Source organism: Gossypium hirsutum, chromosome A05, assembly GCF_007990345.1.
Source record: "Gossypium hirsutum isolate 1008001.06 chromosome A05, Gossypium_hirsutum_v2.1, whole genome shotgun sequence".
NCBI classification, from domain to species: Eukaryota; Viridiplantae; Streptophyta; class Magnoliopsida; order Malvales; family Malvaceae; genus Gossypium; species Gossypium hirsutum.
This window is the reverse complement of record NC_053428.1, coordinates 99,624,843-99,640,539: the sequence shown is the minus strand read 5'-3', so window position 1 is coordinate 99,640,539 and position 15,697 is coordinate 99,624,843. Positions and strand designations below refer to the sequence as shown.

Genomic DNA, 15,697 nt, shown 5'->3' with positions numbered 1-15,697 from the left:
TGATCAGAGAAACTATGTTGTAGATGGCTTACCCTAAATCCTGGAAAAAGATCCCACCATTCTGGATTTGCCATTTCCTTATCCAGTCTTTCCCTGATATTGTTGGTCGTCAGCCTACCCCTTCCCCATGTAAACTACTGCCCAGAAAACCCCAAGTCGTTCATCTCACATTCTTTCAAAACTTCTCTAAACGCAGTCATCTGTCTTTCCTCCCTAACTCGTCCCCCTTGCTTTTCATAGGAGAATACAATTTCGTTAAAATCTTGAGTAATTAATTATGACCGGTTGTTTCCACGCTTCAAGTGTATCAACAAGTCCCACGATTCCCTTCTATCCTGGTCTACTGGTGAACCGTAAAAATCCATAAATCTCTGCCTAACCGTTTCAGCTTCTTCTTCCACCTCCACATCAATGTGAGCTTTCGAAAAACTCCTTAAAGATAAACTCACCCCCTCCTTCTAATCTAATGATAAACCCCCTCGTCTCTACCGCATCAACATCACTCTCATGAAAAAACCCACATTTTCTTCTTACTACTTCCATTTTCCTACCTGACATCTTTGTTTCCATGAGAAATAAAATTTGAGGCTGAACTTGTCTCAACTTATGCTTCAGACGTCTAATTGTCCGTGGTTGCCCCAGCTACAGATATTCCAGCTTAGAATTTTCATTGTGTCCGATCGGCCAACTTATCTATGGCTGCTAATATTTATATGTTGACCCTGTATCTGCCCATTTCCAGGTCGCGGAAGCCAGACATCATTCTATATATTTACTGCTTCCTCGTTCCCAATCCGTCAACTGAGCCTCTCCTCAAGGAGTTTCCGAGCTCCCCAATTACTTCTCCAGGTATACGAAGGGTAAGAGCCTAACCTTGCACTCATAAAGTCCTCTTTTGGGAAATATTTTACTTTCATTACTTGAGCAAGCAAGCAATCTGGTTGCGTAAGAATTTTCCAACCTTGTTTCGCTAACAATGCCAAATTGAACTTCGATAAATCTTTGAAACCCATCCCTTCTTCGCTTTGAAGAGACACATGTCACGCCACTTGCACCAATGTATACCCTTATTTGTTTTAGAGCTACGCCACCAAAACTTATTCATGATACTCTCAAGCTCATAATAGAAGGATAACTGTAATTTAAAATATTGCATTGCATAAATCGGTATAGCCTGTAAAACAGATTTTAAAAATACCTCCTTACCCCTGTCGACAAGACCCTCATACTCCAGTTATGCAACAGTTTGACAAACGTTGTTTAATGTCAACAAAAGCATCTTTTTTCGATGTCCTACCTTAGTTGGCAACCCCAAATACCTTTCTTGGTTGTTCAAAATATGAACCCCCAAAATTCTACCCACCTGGTGTTGTATGTCAGAGCCTACATTCCCACTAAAATAGATAAGTAATTTATCGAAATTTATCAATTGACCCACAACCTTTCATACTCTTTAATCACATTATTCAAATTAGAAGCCCCTTTAATGGAGGCCTCTCCAAACAGCATACTATCATCAGCGAAAAAGAGATGGGACACCTAAACGTTACTTCTACCCACCTTTGTTGTCGAAATCCTTCTTTCCGCTTTAGCAAGTGCTATCTCGTGAGAAACTTTTAGCGCAAATGAGAAACAAATACGGACTTAACGGATCCCCTTGCCTTAATCCCCTGTGAGGCTAAAAGTCCTCTCTATGTCTTGCATTTATTACCATTATATACACCACACTGGAGATACACTTCATAATTAGAGCAATCCATTCTTCACAAAAGCCCATGCTACGTATCATTTTTCGTAAAAATCCCCACTCAATCTTATCATACGCTATGCTCATATCCAGTTTTAAAGCAAATCCTTTCTTTAACATCCCTCGCCGTTTCTTAAACTAGTGCAAAATTTCATATGCCACAAGGATGTTATCAGTAACTTGCCTTCCTGAAACAAATGCCCCTTGGGTATCCTCAATACAATAATATAGGACACTGAGGAATCTATGAACTAGCACTTTCTAAACAATTTTGTAAATAACATTGCACAAACTAATTGGGCGAAATTGGCTCATTGAAGTTGGTGAACTTACTTTAGGAATCAGCACAATACTTGTTTTGTTGATTTCCCCTATATCTCTTCGGCTATTTAGCACATCCAAACAATACTTAATCACATCCTCCCCAATAATATGCCAATATTTCTGAAAAATAGTGCTAGAAACTTATCCCTACCTGATGCTTTTAGAGGGCCGATAGATTTCATAGCCACAACAATCTCTTCTGCTTTAAACTCAACCATTAAATCCCTATTTAGGTCATCAGTTATGCATGGAACAAAATACACAAATAAGCGATCACAATCACCGGTTTCCGTAGACGGAAACAGGTCTTTAAAATAATCTGTTGCAATTTTTAAAACTTTACCAAAATCCGTCACCCACGTCCCAGCACCGTTTAACAGCCCTCTAATCACATTTCTCTTCTTTCGGTTGGAAGCACACCTATGGAAGAAGGACGTGTTCCTATCTCTCATGCGAAGCCAATTGACTATCGCTCTTTGTTCCCAGAAGATCTCCTCCTTATTGGCTTCGAGGTTCAGAGCAAGTTTAACCTCTGTGATCTCCTCCAACACCTCATCGCTTATCTCGCAGGCACTTAATTCACTTAATCTCGTATTTAGCTCCAGCGTTCGACGTTCTCGAAACTTCTTAGACTTGGCTGCCCAGGAACTTAAACTAAACCCCACCTCCCTCAGATTTACTAGAAAATCCTGATGATTTGAGTTCCATTCCAAAACTAACCCCTTCTCAAAATCCGACTGCAAAATCCAATCAGCGTTGAATCTGAAATGCCTTTGTTGTTCCCCAAAACGCAATCTACCATCCCCCTCTGTGTCGACCAATACTGGACAATGATCAGAGAAATTATGTTGTAGATGGCTTACCCTAAATCCTAAAAAAAGATCCCACCATCCTGGATTTGCCATTCCCTTATCCAGTCTTTCTTTGATATTGTTGGTCGTCAGCCTACCCCTTTCCCATGTAAACCACTACCTAGAAAACCCCAAGTCGTTCATCTCACATTCTTTCAAAACTTCTCTAAACCCAGTCATCTGTCTTTCCTCCCTAACTCGTCCCCCTTGTTTCTCATACGAGAATACAATTTCGTTAAAATCTCGAGTAATTAATCATGACCTGTTGTTTCCACGCTTCAAGTGTCTCAACAAGTCCCACGTTTCCCTTCTATCCTGTTCTACTGGTGAACCGTAAAAATCCATAAATCTCCACTTAACCCTTTCAGCTTCTTCTTCCACCTCTACATCAATGTGAGCTTTCGAAAAACTCCTTAGAGATAAACTCACCCCCTCCTTCTAACCTAATGATAAACCCTCTCGTTCCTACCACATCAACATCAATCTCATGAACAAACCCACATTTTCTTCTTACTACTTCCATTCTCCTACCTGACACCTTCGTTTCCATGAGAAACAAAATTTGAGGCTGAACTTGTCTCAACTTATGCTTCAGACGTCTAATTGTCCGTGGTTGCCCCAGTCTACGGATATTTCAGCTTAGAATTTTTATTGTGCCCGATCGGCCAACTTATCTATGGCTGCCGATATCGCATTTTTCGAATCCATCTCCCTTTCACCGTTACCCACTTCTGAATGAAATCTTTGTCTCTTTTTTCCGTCAATGAATTCAGCAGGAAAGTCTTTCATCCCTACGCCCTCTCCTTCTCTTATAGCATTTTTCGGAATATCAAGTATACTTCTCTTCGTCACTAGTCGAACCTGTCGGCTAAACCATCCCACAGGCCCTCCTCCTTCTCTATGATCACCCCTATTTGTTACATCCGCTCCGAATACCCTTTCCATGCTTTCCCCATCAACATCCATTCTAGCCCACATATCAGTTTCATTCTCCTCTCGCAACCATTTACTCACCGCTTGCCCTCCCTTTCTTGGAGCCGCCCTTAATGAAACGTCCCATCCAAACTCCACTTATTGATTTCTTAATGTTAACCGAACCTGACAGAAGCTTTCCCCATGGCCAAGGCGACCACAGAGAAAGCAAAATAGGGGTAGTCGCTTATACTGGAACACCTCATAAGAGGAACTGCTTTGAACAGCACTTATTCTTTTCTTTCTCTTAAGTGGAAGCCGAACATCAATAGAAACTCGTATTCTCATATATTGACCAAACCCCCTCGTCACCAAAGATGTGTCATACTCCAAAAACCTACCAATAAAATCCCCAATTTGGCAAGCCATCCCTTCCATCATGAAACCACTTGGTATATTGTGTATTTGTACCCAAAACATCGTTTCCCAAAGGGGAACTATGCTAGGATCCTCACCCCGTCCTAGCTGATGAAAAACAATAAGATGTCGATTAAAGAACCAGAGCATACCATTCACGACTCTCTGTAAATCTATCTCGCAATAAAACCTAAACAGGATCTGTTTATCCTCCAATTCCATTATTGAAACCCCTCGCAAAGGATGCCATAAATCCGCTAAAGTGTTTTTTAACGCCGAAAAATGCACCACGCTATCCATAAGGACTCTCCCCACCAAACATAAATCATAAAGATACTCTACATCGTCGGCGTCACCCAGCAACACCAATGGAACTTCTTCTTTGTCCAAAATATTGAGAGTAGCGAGATCTTCAGCCATTGCATTATCACTAGTCATGTCGCCCCTATCGACCGAGATATCCTAATCCCTTGTTTGAGAAAACCCTAACCAAACCCTAAGAAAGAAACTGTGCTACAAAGCAGACCAAGAAACCCTAATCGTGTTAAAAATCATACTAACTCAATAAATGAAAAAATTTAAAATTATTGAACTTTGCTGATATAACATAGAGCATTAATTTAATTGTTAAATGATATGTTTATGTGACATAATTCAAAATGAAAAAAAAAAGAAAAATAAATATGATAAAATTAATGTTGTAAAAGTTTTGGTTTTGAGGTTTCCGAAACAGAAACTATCGTTCACCTTTTTTTAATTTTTAATTTTAAAAGTTATGTGGCAATATTTTACTTTTTTTTTTAATATTCATTTTAAGTTAATCACATAAAATTTTACGTATCATTTAATGTAATAAAAACGTTTTGAAATTTAAAAATTAATTATCATGAGGCTGATACTTTGAAAATATATGATACAATTAATTGTTTCGCCCTTTTTTCTAAAGATTTATTCAAAATCATGATATTTTACTGTCAACCGATAACTTGAAAATCTAAATCTTTCTAAAAATGGTATAGTTTAATCTTGATAAAGATATCTTAGATGGGTTTTATTTATGTTTTTAGTGCAGATTAACTGCATTTCCATGAAAAATAGTAAAAAAGAACAATGGTTGGTAAGTCGCTGAAGTTAAGCATAAGATTACTCATGGGATTTGTATGAGGTTTGGCCCCCATTTATCATCATTTCAACTTATGAATTTAATAAGCTAGAAAACCCCCTTTTCTTTTCATTTATCCAAAAATGCTAAAGTGAAGGCACTCGAAGATTCAAGTGCCCCCAAGAAAACTCAAAGCACCATTCACGATAGGTTGCAAAATCTGAAACAATGTGCAATCAATGTCCACTGCTGCTTAGACCGTACAACTTATCCGGGCATGAAATACACCCATTTGACCACTCTTTTTTTCTTGGGAAAGAAAATTTGAACTCAAATTACATTCATCCACCATTTTATCCACTCAGACCCTTTTTCAGTAGCTTACCACGTTGCCCATAGTAGGCAATGACATGATGTGTAAGCATTTAACTGGCTGCTTTATCATTACATGGTAGTCCAATTTAGTTCCTAACCAGCCATATATAAAAGTCGGTAAAGGCAAATTAACTTCTCATTTAGGACATATTCTGATATTCTTTGTTTCGGGTTCTTCATTTTTGGATCCTTTTTACCAAGTAAAGCTTGAAAGATGGTTACTGCTGATACTGCAAGAACTATTGTAGGGATCATTGGTAAGTTCTTTCCGGTCTAAAAACTCTTCTTCTTTAGTGATTAATGTTTATCCTATTGGAGTTTAGTATTCCGAATCCTATTTGTGAAGTTTTGTTTTGCAGGAAATGTTATCTCATTCTTCCTGTTTGCATCACCACTGTAAAATCTCTCCCTCAAAACCCTTTTTTCATTTTCTTTTGTATTGTTTATATTTGCATGAAAACTCTTGAAAATGTGGATAATAAGAATACTTTAATTCCTTTAACAAAATAATTAATAAATAGTCTTTGTTTGCTGTCCTTATGAAACCCACAAGTTGAGATAAGCCCAATGTTTTGGAGTAAAGGTATGTTCTAGGTGTTTCACCCCCATAGTTCTTCACGACCCACTTGTACAGTCTTTTGATTTTTTTTCTCTTCATCTAATTTAGCCACATGGGTAGAGAGAGAGAGAGGGGAGTTTCATTATGGATTATATTTTATTTATGACAGACCAACTTTTGTGAAGATATACAAGAAGAAGGCAGTGGAGGAATTCAAGCCAGATCCTTACATAGCAACTGCAATGAATTGCATGTTGTGGATATTCTATGGCTTACCAATGGTTCATCCCGATAGCGTCCTTGTTGTCACCATTAATAGCATTGGACTTGCAATGGAGCTCATTTATCTCTCCATTTTCTTCCTTTATGCCCCCAATAAAGGCCGAGTACCTCACTTTCCCACCCATTTTCTAACCTTTTCTTCCATACTTCATTCCTACACATGTTCATGAATTGAATTTTATATATAAAATTGAAATTGCAGGCCAAGGTTATTGGATGGCTTGCCCTAGAGATTTTATTTTTGGGTGTTGTAGCCGCATGCACGTTGACATTGCGCAAAACCCATGCCCAAAGATCGGACCTTGTTGGAATTCTTTGTGTCATATTTGGAGTATTAATGTATGCTTCACCTCTTACCATTATGGTATGTCATTTTTCTTTTTATCTTTTCCCTTCTTTTTCCTATATTATTTGATTTTAATTAATGGGGTCATAAGGTCTAAATTTAGACTATTTGGATGATAATCATATTTATCATACTTTGTAAAAATAAAAATTAGAATCCATTTATACATGCTTATATCTCGGTTAAAAATTATTTATTAACTATATATTTTAGAATATGGGTAATTATTTGGAATACAAGTAGTGGAAATTTTTAATTCTACAAGTAGGACTTAAATTTTGTCACACGTATTATTTATTTTTAAAATCTTTTAAACACAATTTTAAGTCACATGAAAAAAACTCTCAACCTTGCTTGTGAAATTAAAACTTACAATTACCAATGTACCAAATATTATCCTTAAAGTATTTTTAAAATTTATTGAACATAAAAGAAGAAACATAATATGTCAATTGCATTTCTCTTTTTATAAATGGGAAATTATTTTGTACATTGGAAGTGGAGCTTTTAGATTACACAAGTAGCGATAAGGGGTTGATAAGTGTCTTATAGGGATATAAAAAATATTAAAAAAAGGCACATATCAATTTTTTTAAGGCTACTTGTAGAATAACAAAAATACATTGTCAATTGATCAAATACTCACCTTTTATAAATATCATTTTTAAAAATTATTGCATACATAATTTATCAATTTTTCTAGACTCTACAAGTAAATTTAAGGTACGGCAAATGTTTTATAAGATGTAGTAAAAAAATTAAAAATAAATATAACATTTCTCATACTCTCAATCTGCTTGTGGACTATCAAATAATTACAATTTTGGATTGCACTTACAAATTTAGAAAATAAATTTGATACATTATGAATGATAATTTAGATTTTATCCCTAAATTAATAAATTGATCCCTCAGGAAATAATTAAGTTATAATTTTTAGTTTTTTTTTGTCAATTTAATATAATATATATGTTTTTTTTAATTTTACAGAGGAAGGTGATTAAAACAAAGAGTGTAAAATACATGCCATTTTACCTCTCATTAGCCAACTTTCTTAATGGAGTTATTTGGGTCACATATGCCCTCATTGGCTTTGATCTCTATATATTGGTAAGAATATATAAGCTAAAATAACCTAAAAAAAAATACGAATTTATTTAGAGATTTTTTTTTTACATGTTAAGTTATTGACTTCTGATTTGTAGTTAACTTTTAATTTATGGCTCAAAAAGCATTTTAGACTTTTTTTTTTATGATAAATTTATTTATTTATTTTTATAGTGTTTAGGCATATATAAAGTAATAATAACTTGTTCGAGTGTAATAAAAATGTATTTTAAAAAGAAAAAAAATAGGTGAAGCATTGTTTTAATAAATTTTAATATGTTTGGTTGATGATGTAGATTGGAAATGGATTGGGGGCACTCTCTGGAGCAATACAGTTGATTCTGTATGCTTGCTACTTCAAGTCTGCCCCGAAAGACGATGATGAAAACGACGTCGTCAAGCCATCTGAGCTTCAACTCTCCGGCAGCAATGGACCGGCTAGACCAACAGTTTGATCGTTTATATATATATATATGTCAAAAGGCAAAAAAGCAAAAAAGACTCTTAAATATTTTCCAAGTAAATTATACAAATATGCATGTAAAGATTTTCATAGTGTTGTTAGAATATTTTTCTTTTTTTAAAAAAAAGAAATAAAAAAGATAATCGAATTTAAAAAAAAAAGCTTAAGTACCATATTAGAAAAAATAAGAAACTCTCCAGATGGCTCGTGAAACTCTCCAAATAACAGTTTTTGTGAATAATATTCCGGCAAGCATGCACTGGAAAGGATTATGGACGTTATTCAACTTCCATGGAGTCGTAAAAGATGCTTTTATTTTGAATAAGAAAAGCAAAGTTGGATCGAGGTTTGGATTTGTGAGATTTTCATGTGTAACGGATGCTCAACGGGCAATAGAAAGACTCAATGGTTTCGTCATTCTAGGGTACAGAATTGGGGTGAAAATGGCTAGCTTCAAAGGAAGGAAGATATGGAGAAAAAAGAATACTCATGCAATTTCAATCAGTAATAAGGAGACTTATTGAAAAGGAAATGAGAAAAGTGTAAGCGAGAAAGGAGAAACTTTTGGGAATTCAAAGGATGATCAATTAAAAAATAGGAATTGTTTTGGAATGGAGGGGAACTAAGTGAGAGTAGTTGAAGGTTTTGTGGAAGTAGAACTTCTAGGGAAACTTCAACGATGTTTGGTGGGGGAATCAGCGACCGTTAGCGACACAAGAAGTATGGCCGAAAGATTGTCTAAGTTTGGACTCGAGGAGATATCTGTTAAGAGAATTCAAGGAAGATTTTTTCTTATAGAAGTTCCGGATAATGAGTTTATGGAAGTTTTGAAACAAAAAGATTGGGCTTATCTGAAGGAATGTTTTATAAAAATCGAACCATGGTTGGAAAAGAGATTTCTGTCTAAGAGGGTGGCATGGATCGACGTTGCAGGTATCCCATTACATTGTTGGAATTACGAGACTTCTAAAAGAGTGGCAGATTTCTGGGGGAAGTTGATATCAATGGGAGAAAGTTGGAATAATTCTAGCAGTTATGAGTGGATGGGGATGTTGATTTCGATCAATCAGCCTTATTAGATTGATGAACTGATAAATATAGAGGTTGGTGATTGACAGTTTCTGATCAGAATTAAAGAAAAAGGTCTGTTAGAATAGAAAAATGAAATTCTTTTGAAAGTAAGGGGCCAGCCGGAGGAGGAGGAAGGACAAACACCGGAAGTTGAGTCGAGGACCAGAACAGAATCAGAACAATTTTCGAAGGTTAGACGAAATGATGTGGGGGGTGCTTTAACAATCAATCTTGAAGAATGTGAAATAGAAAAAGATAGCATGGGGTTGTCTATTGAAGGAATATTGTCAGAAGAAAATTTAATTGGGAATAAAGAATTAATATCAGTTGGGGATGTGGATAATGATAAAGAATTGGTTAGGGCTAAGGAGGATATGTTAAACATGGGTCTGCTTATCCAAGTGGACCCCAAAAAGGGGCTTGGCCAACAAAAGAGTGTGGATCTGAGAGTGGGTTTTACAGGTGAAGATAGGCAGTTCCTAAGGAGTGATAATAGCCCAAATGCTATTGAAGGAGGTGATAATTGTTTTGAATGCAGGAACTTCGAAGAAGCGGAAGAAAAATTAGGAATAGAAGATGAACTTTTTCAAATTAACCAAAATAGAAGGAAGAAAGAGTCGTTGAATAAAAGAATTCGTTTTATGCTCAAAATTTAGGTCGGTGTCCTGTCGACAAAAGAAAAACAGAAAAGGGATAGAAATGAGAAGTTAGAGAAGGGTAAAGCGATAACAAGGTTTGAAGAAACAATAGCAAATATCTCGCTATCTGATTCAGACATTAGCAATTGTAGAAGGGTCACCTTAAGGGAGGCAAAGAGAACTTGGGAAGTAGGGAAGAAGTTGGGTTTCAGTATGAGGGGGGATGAGGAAGAAGAAATTGATGAAATTAGAAGATTAAAGGGGCAGTAGAGATAGGAAAATGGAGGAAATAGTCGCGTCAAAGACTTAAATTTTGGTGAGTTTTTCTAAGTTTGGAATTCTTGTTTAAGTATTTGTAGTGTTTGTTTGAATTGTTTGGGGTCATGAGAATTATATCATGGAATATAATGGGGTTAGGGTCGGAGGTGAAACTGGAATCTGTCAAAAGAATAAGTCGTTTGGCAAGAGTGAATGTTTATTTTCTCCAGGAAACAAAATTAGAATTTGTGACTATGGATGTAGTGAGAAAATTATAGGGGGATGATTTCTGATTCGTTGCTGTAATTGAAAGGCTGGGAGAGCTATTGACAATTTCGGATAAAGATGAATTCAAGTTATCCAAAGAATAGAGTGATAAAAGATTGATTGTGATTGAAGGAAAATGGGTAAATGAGGGATTAGAAGTGGTGTTGATAAATGTTTATTACCTTAACAATAGGTCTGAACAGAGAACTTTATGGGGGGTGTTAACATATTTAAGAAAACAATTTTCAAGTCCATGGATTGTTTGAGGAGATTTTAATGCGGTGCGATGTAGAAGTGAAAGGAGCAATTGTGTGGGAACAGAGAATGGGTCTAGAGAGTTTGTTAGTTTTATCCACAATTGTAATCTAATTGACTTGCCGCTGTTTGGAAAGAAGTTCACATGATATGGCTCGGATAATAAAAGGAGCAGACTTGATAGATTTTTGTTAGAAGAATAAAAGGAGCAGACTTGACAGATTTTTGATGGAAGAATTCTGGTTGATCTAGATCAAAGATTTACATCAGTAGGGGTTAAAGAGATCTGTTTCTGATCATATACTCATCTTACTAGCAGATGAAGAAGTTGATTGGGGTCCTAGGCCATTCAAGTTTACCAATGCGTAGTTTAAGAAAAAAGAATGTGTGGGGTTGATTGAGAAGGAATGGTCTAACATGTACAGTTTGAATGGGCAAATAGCAAGAAAACTTAAGGGTGTCCTTAAGAAATGCAATGGGGATAATTGCAATTTTTTGGATAATAGAATAATAGAGTGTAAAGAAAGGATTAAGGTGTTAGATGAAACTAGTAATCAGAGGAAGCTGAGCGAGAAAGAATTGGAGGAGCTTAAAAGATTGAATTTTGATGTTTGGGATGCAATTAAATTCAAAGAATCGATATGGCGACAAAAATCTAGAATGATGTGGCTGAAAGAAGATGATGCGAATACAACTTTTTTCCATAGAGCTGTGAAGATAAAAGCAAAAAGAAAGATTGTATACAGAATAAAAATCGGGAGATTCTGGTGTAATGAACCAAGGGAGTTAAAGAAGAGAGTGTATGATTTCTTTAAAAATCATTTCCAAAGTCGCTCGAGAAATTGGAAGATGGAGATGGAGCTCAATTTTAGGATACTAAAGGATATAGAAATCGAGAAGCTGGAGGAACCTTTTTCAAGGGAGGAGATTAAAGGTGCAGTTTAGAGTTGTGAGGAATCGAAAGCACCTGGTCCGGATGGTTTTAACATGTGTTTTTATCGAAAATGCTGGAATATAGTTAAAGAACATTTGTTTAGAATGATGTTAGATTTTTATAGACTGAGAAGCTTGAAAGATCCATCAAATGTTCTTTTGTAGCCCTTATTCCCAAAATTGATAACCCGTATGAAACTGCAGATTTTAGACCAATTTGTTTAGTTAGTTCTTTGTATAAAATTGTAGCAAATGTTCTTTCTCGTAGATTAAGGAGAGGTAATTAGAGAGCTAGTCAGTGAGACACAGTGCGCTTTTATCAAAGGTAAGTAGATTTTTTATGGTATTTTAATTACAAATGAAGTGATTCATTCGATGAAGAAAATGGAAGGAAACGAGGGCAATTTGATCTTCAAACTGGATTTCTCCAATGCATATGATTGTGTTCGTTGGGATTTTTTGGAATTAGTTTTACGCATGATGGGATTTGGCGATCGTTGGATTCGATGGTCAATGGAGTGTGTTTCAATGGCAAGAGCAGCTGTTCTTGTTAATGGATCTTCCACAAATGAATTTAGTTTTGGTAGAGGTCTTTGTCAAGGAGATCCTTTATCTCCATTTCTTTTCATTCTAGTGACGGAAGTATTACATTTGTTGTTGGACAAAGCAGGGGCGATGGGATTAATTGAAGGAATTCAAGAAGTTCTTCCAGGTCAGATGATTTCACATTTACAATTTGCAGATGACATTATTTTGTTCTTGAAGGTAGATGAAAAGGTGATGGAAAATATGAAATTCATTCTTCGTTGTTTTGAGATTTTTTCAGGCTTAAGTATTAACTTCAAAAAATCATGTATTGTGGGGTTTGGTGTGAACGAGAAATTTTTTATCGTATGGCAGCTATCTGTAAATGTAAGATTGGGGTATTGTCGTTTAGCTATTTGGGAATTCCATCGGGAGCGAATCTGAGGAGAGTTGCTACATGGAATAGTGTGGTTGAGAGATTTAGAAAAAAATGGTCGGGTTGGAAATGTAGAACTATGTCGTGGGCTATCAGGGTTGTGTTGATTAACGCAGTCTTATCGACTTTGCCTGTTTACTTCATGTCTTTATTTCAGGCGCCAGTGATAGTAATAAAAAATATTGATAAAATAAGGAGAAATTTTTTGTGGAGATGTTTTAATGGCAAACGAAAAATGGCGAAAGTTTGCTAGAAACAGATTTGTAGTCCTAAGGAAAAAAGGTGGTGCCGGAGTGGTGAATCTTGCGATAAAGAACAAAGCTTTGCTGGCAAAATGGAGATGGCGTTTAGCGGTTGAAAAAAAGTCGTTGTAGAGTAAAGTTATATTAACAAAGTATGGCACCAGTGTGCAACATTGGAGATTTTGAGCGAATAAGTTTAAAGAAATGTCGGCAGTTTGGAGAGAGATTGTTGAGAACTCGTTTGATGTTAGAGTAGCTAGATGGATGAGAAATAAAAATTTTAGGTGGAAGATTGGGAATGGAAAGTCGATGATGTTTTGGGTGGATATTTGGTGTGGAAATGATCCATTAAAACTGGATTTTCCTAGATATTTCGATTAGCAAAACTCTAAAACGAGTCAGTTTTTTATTATTCGTACAGTAGTGATTTTAGCAATGTTAAATGGGATGATTTTTCTGTTCGACCTTTGTTAGATCGAGAATTGGGGATTCTTAGTCTCCTTATTGAAAGGGTGATTAGTGTGGTCTTGGCCGAGGAAGTAGAGGATCGGTTATTATGGGTGCATGATAGTAAATGTGAGTTCTCAGTGAAGAAGTTATCTAAATTGCTGATTGAGGGAGATGGGGATGACTCCATTTTTGCTTTTGATAAAATTTGGAAATTAAAAGTTTCTTCAAGGGTGCGTAACTTCATTTGGATGTTAGCTATTGACAGAGTTCCCACGAAGGATTTCTTAGTGAAGAAAGGGGTGTATCTGCAATCCATATTGAATGTTTGCCCTTAGTGTGAATGAGAAAGAGAGAGTGCGGACCATTTGTTCTTTAAATGTAATTTTGTTTTTATTTTTGGAGGAGGTTTTTTAATTGGTGGATGTTGGCTGGTAAGTGGTTAGTAGTTTTGAAGAATTTTACTCTTTATGCTTTAATGTGAAGCTTCATGATTCTTGCAAAAGTTTGTGGTTGATTGCAATTGCGGCATCTTGTTGGTCTGTTTGGCTTGCTAGGAATGAGATGTGTTTGAAAGAAAGGTGTTGTCGATGGATACGCAAATTTTTCATTCCAAGATGAGAGCATTATTGTGGGTAAGAACTGCTTTCGATGAGTATATGGTTCAAGAGAGATTATGGTGGTTTTGTCCGTACAAGAGCAGGTTTTCTAAATCTATTCCAAGGGGTTGGAGTTATCCTCCTTGTAGGTGGCTGAAATTTAAAGTAAGTGGTGTAACTTCTGAGGTTGCTTTGGGCGATGGAGGTGTGCTAAGAGATAAGGAAGGAATTGTAAGAGCTTTATTCTCGAGGCCAAGTGATGCTTGTGCTGCAGATTCAGCTGAATTTAGGAGCAATAATTATTGCGTTGGATGTAATCATTGAGATTGGGTGTAGGGGAACTGGTTCGTTTATTGTCGAAATGGGTTCTTTGGTGGTGTATAATTGGTTATTAGATAAAGTTAGGAGACCTTGGTCACATCAAGCTACATTTGCTGATTTGGAAAGGAGTCTTGCCTGTGTGGATATGGTAACTTTTTCATTTGCAGAGCCGAATGGTAACGAAATGGCAGATACTTTAGCAGTTGTTAGAATAAAAAGGCCTGGTATGTTTAAGGCATGGTGGTGAGTTTTGGAATTTTACTATGATGTTAGTATAGGCATGTTGGTATGCTGTTATGGGGTCTAACGGAGTTTTTTGTGCTAGTTTTTATTTTTGGTGCTTTGAAGGTTTTTTAACAGTAGGGGATTTTGGGAATTTTGTGGGTGTTTTTTGTGGTTATTTGTTCGAGCGTAATTTTTTATCATGGGTATGGGTCTATTTTGTTGAGTGTATGCTTGCATTTTTCGTTGCTGCAAATGCGGTATTGTTATACCTTGATTGAGCAAAAAAAAAGAAATAGAAAAGATAAAAATTTCGTCCCAAGTTATTTGGTGGCAAGCTGAACGTACGGCAGTAAAAGATATATGCTTATATTCAAAATTAGTCTCTGAAATATGCCTCTTTCCTACTTGTCCTAGTAATGGTTCAAAGCAATAGGCTCCATTTGAAGACATTGAGCCAATATTGCCTCCTGCATTAAGAAGAAGAAGAAGAAGAAGAAGCAGACCACCAGGGAGGCCTAATAAAAATAGGAAGAAGGAAGCTAATAAATTTACTACTAGTCAAGTCAACAAAAAAAGATAGGAAAAAATGTTACAACAAGAGAATCTATAAGGGGGAGGTGAGTGAGAATATATGATTAAATCAGGTTCTGACTATGCATTAATTTTCTAATGCATCACATTTTAATTTGCATATGCCATGAAAGCTATTTATAGTAACTATTTTTATGTCTTAGGTCACAAGACCACATTTGCTGCGACAGGTCCTCAATCTTCAAGGTCTTTCCAAGGTAAAAGTGGCCTATAAGGAGGAAGCATATGTTGGGAAAATTCCATTTATAAAGAGATTTTTTTTTATATTATTTTTTTTAAATTGAGTAACTGTGATATTTATAGCAATAAATTTATTTATCAAATTTGTATCTGTGTTTTGAAATAGGTAGTGTAAGTCATTTTTTTGACTTTCTACGAATACAATCTTCTCTATTGTTCTTGAA

The 15,697-nt window shown here is 36.0% G+C and overlaps 1 protein-coding gene across 16 annotated transcripts in view; it reads left to right on the top strand.

Moving 5' to 3' along the window:
• The window catches only part of LOC107959844 (bidirectional sugar transporter SWEET4), a 37,906-nt gene extending 22,209 nt beyond the window's left edge, over positions 1–15,697 (top strand). For 10 of the 16 annotated variants that reach the window (XM_041114258.1, XM_041114260.1, XM_016895999.2 and 7 more), the window contains 6 exons: positions 743–860; positions 6,473–6,673; positions 6,772–6,933; positions 7,906–8,025; positions 8,319–15,319; positions 15,437–15,697. In XM_041114258.1, the coding sequence (XP_040970192.1) occupies positions 743–860; positions 6,473–6,673; positions 6,772–6,933; positions 7,906–8,025; positions 8,319–8,477 (760 nt within the window). In that variant the 3' untranslated portion in view covers positions 8,478–15,319; positions 15,437–15,697. Of the gene's footprint in view, positions 1–742; positions 861–4,926; positions 5,986–6,087; positions 6,125–6,456; positions 6,674–6,771; positions 6,934–7,905; positions 8,026–8,318 lie in introns of those variants that run through there. The other 6 variants (XM_016896000.2, XM_041114259.1, XM_041114261.1 and 3 more) reach the window with 5 other exon arrangements.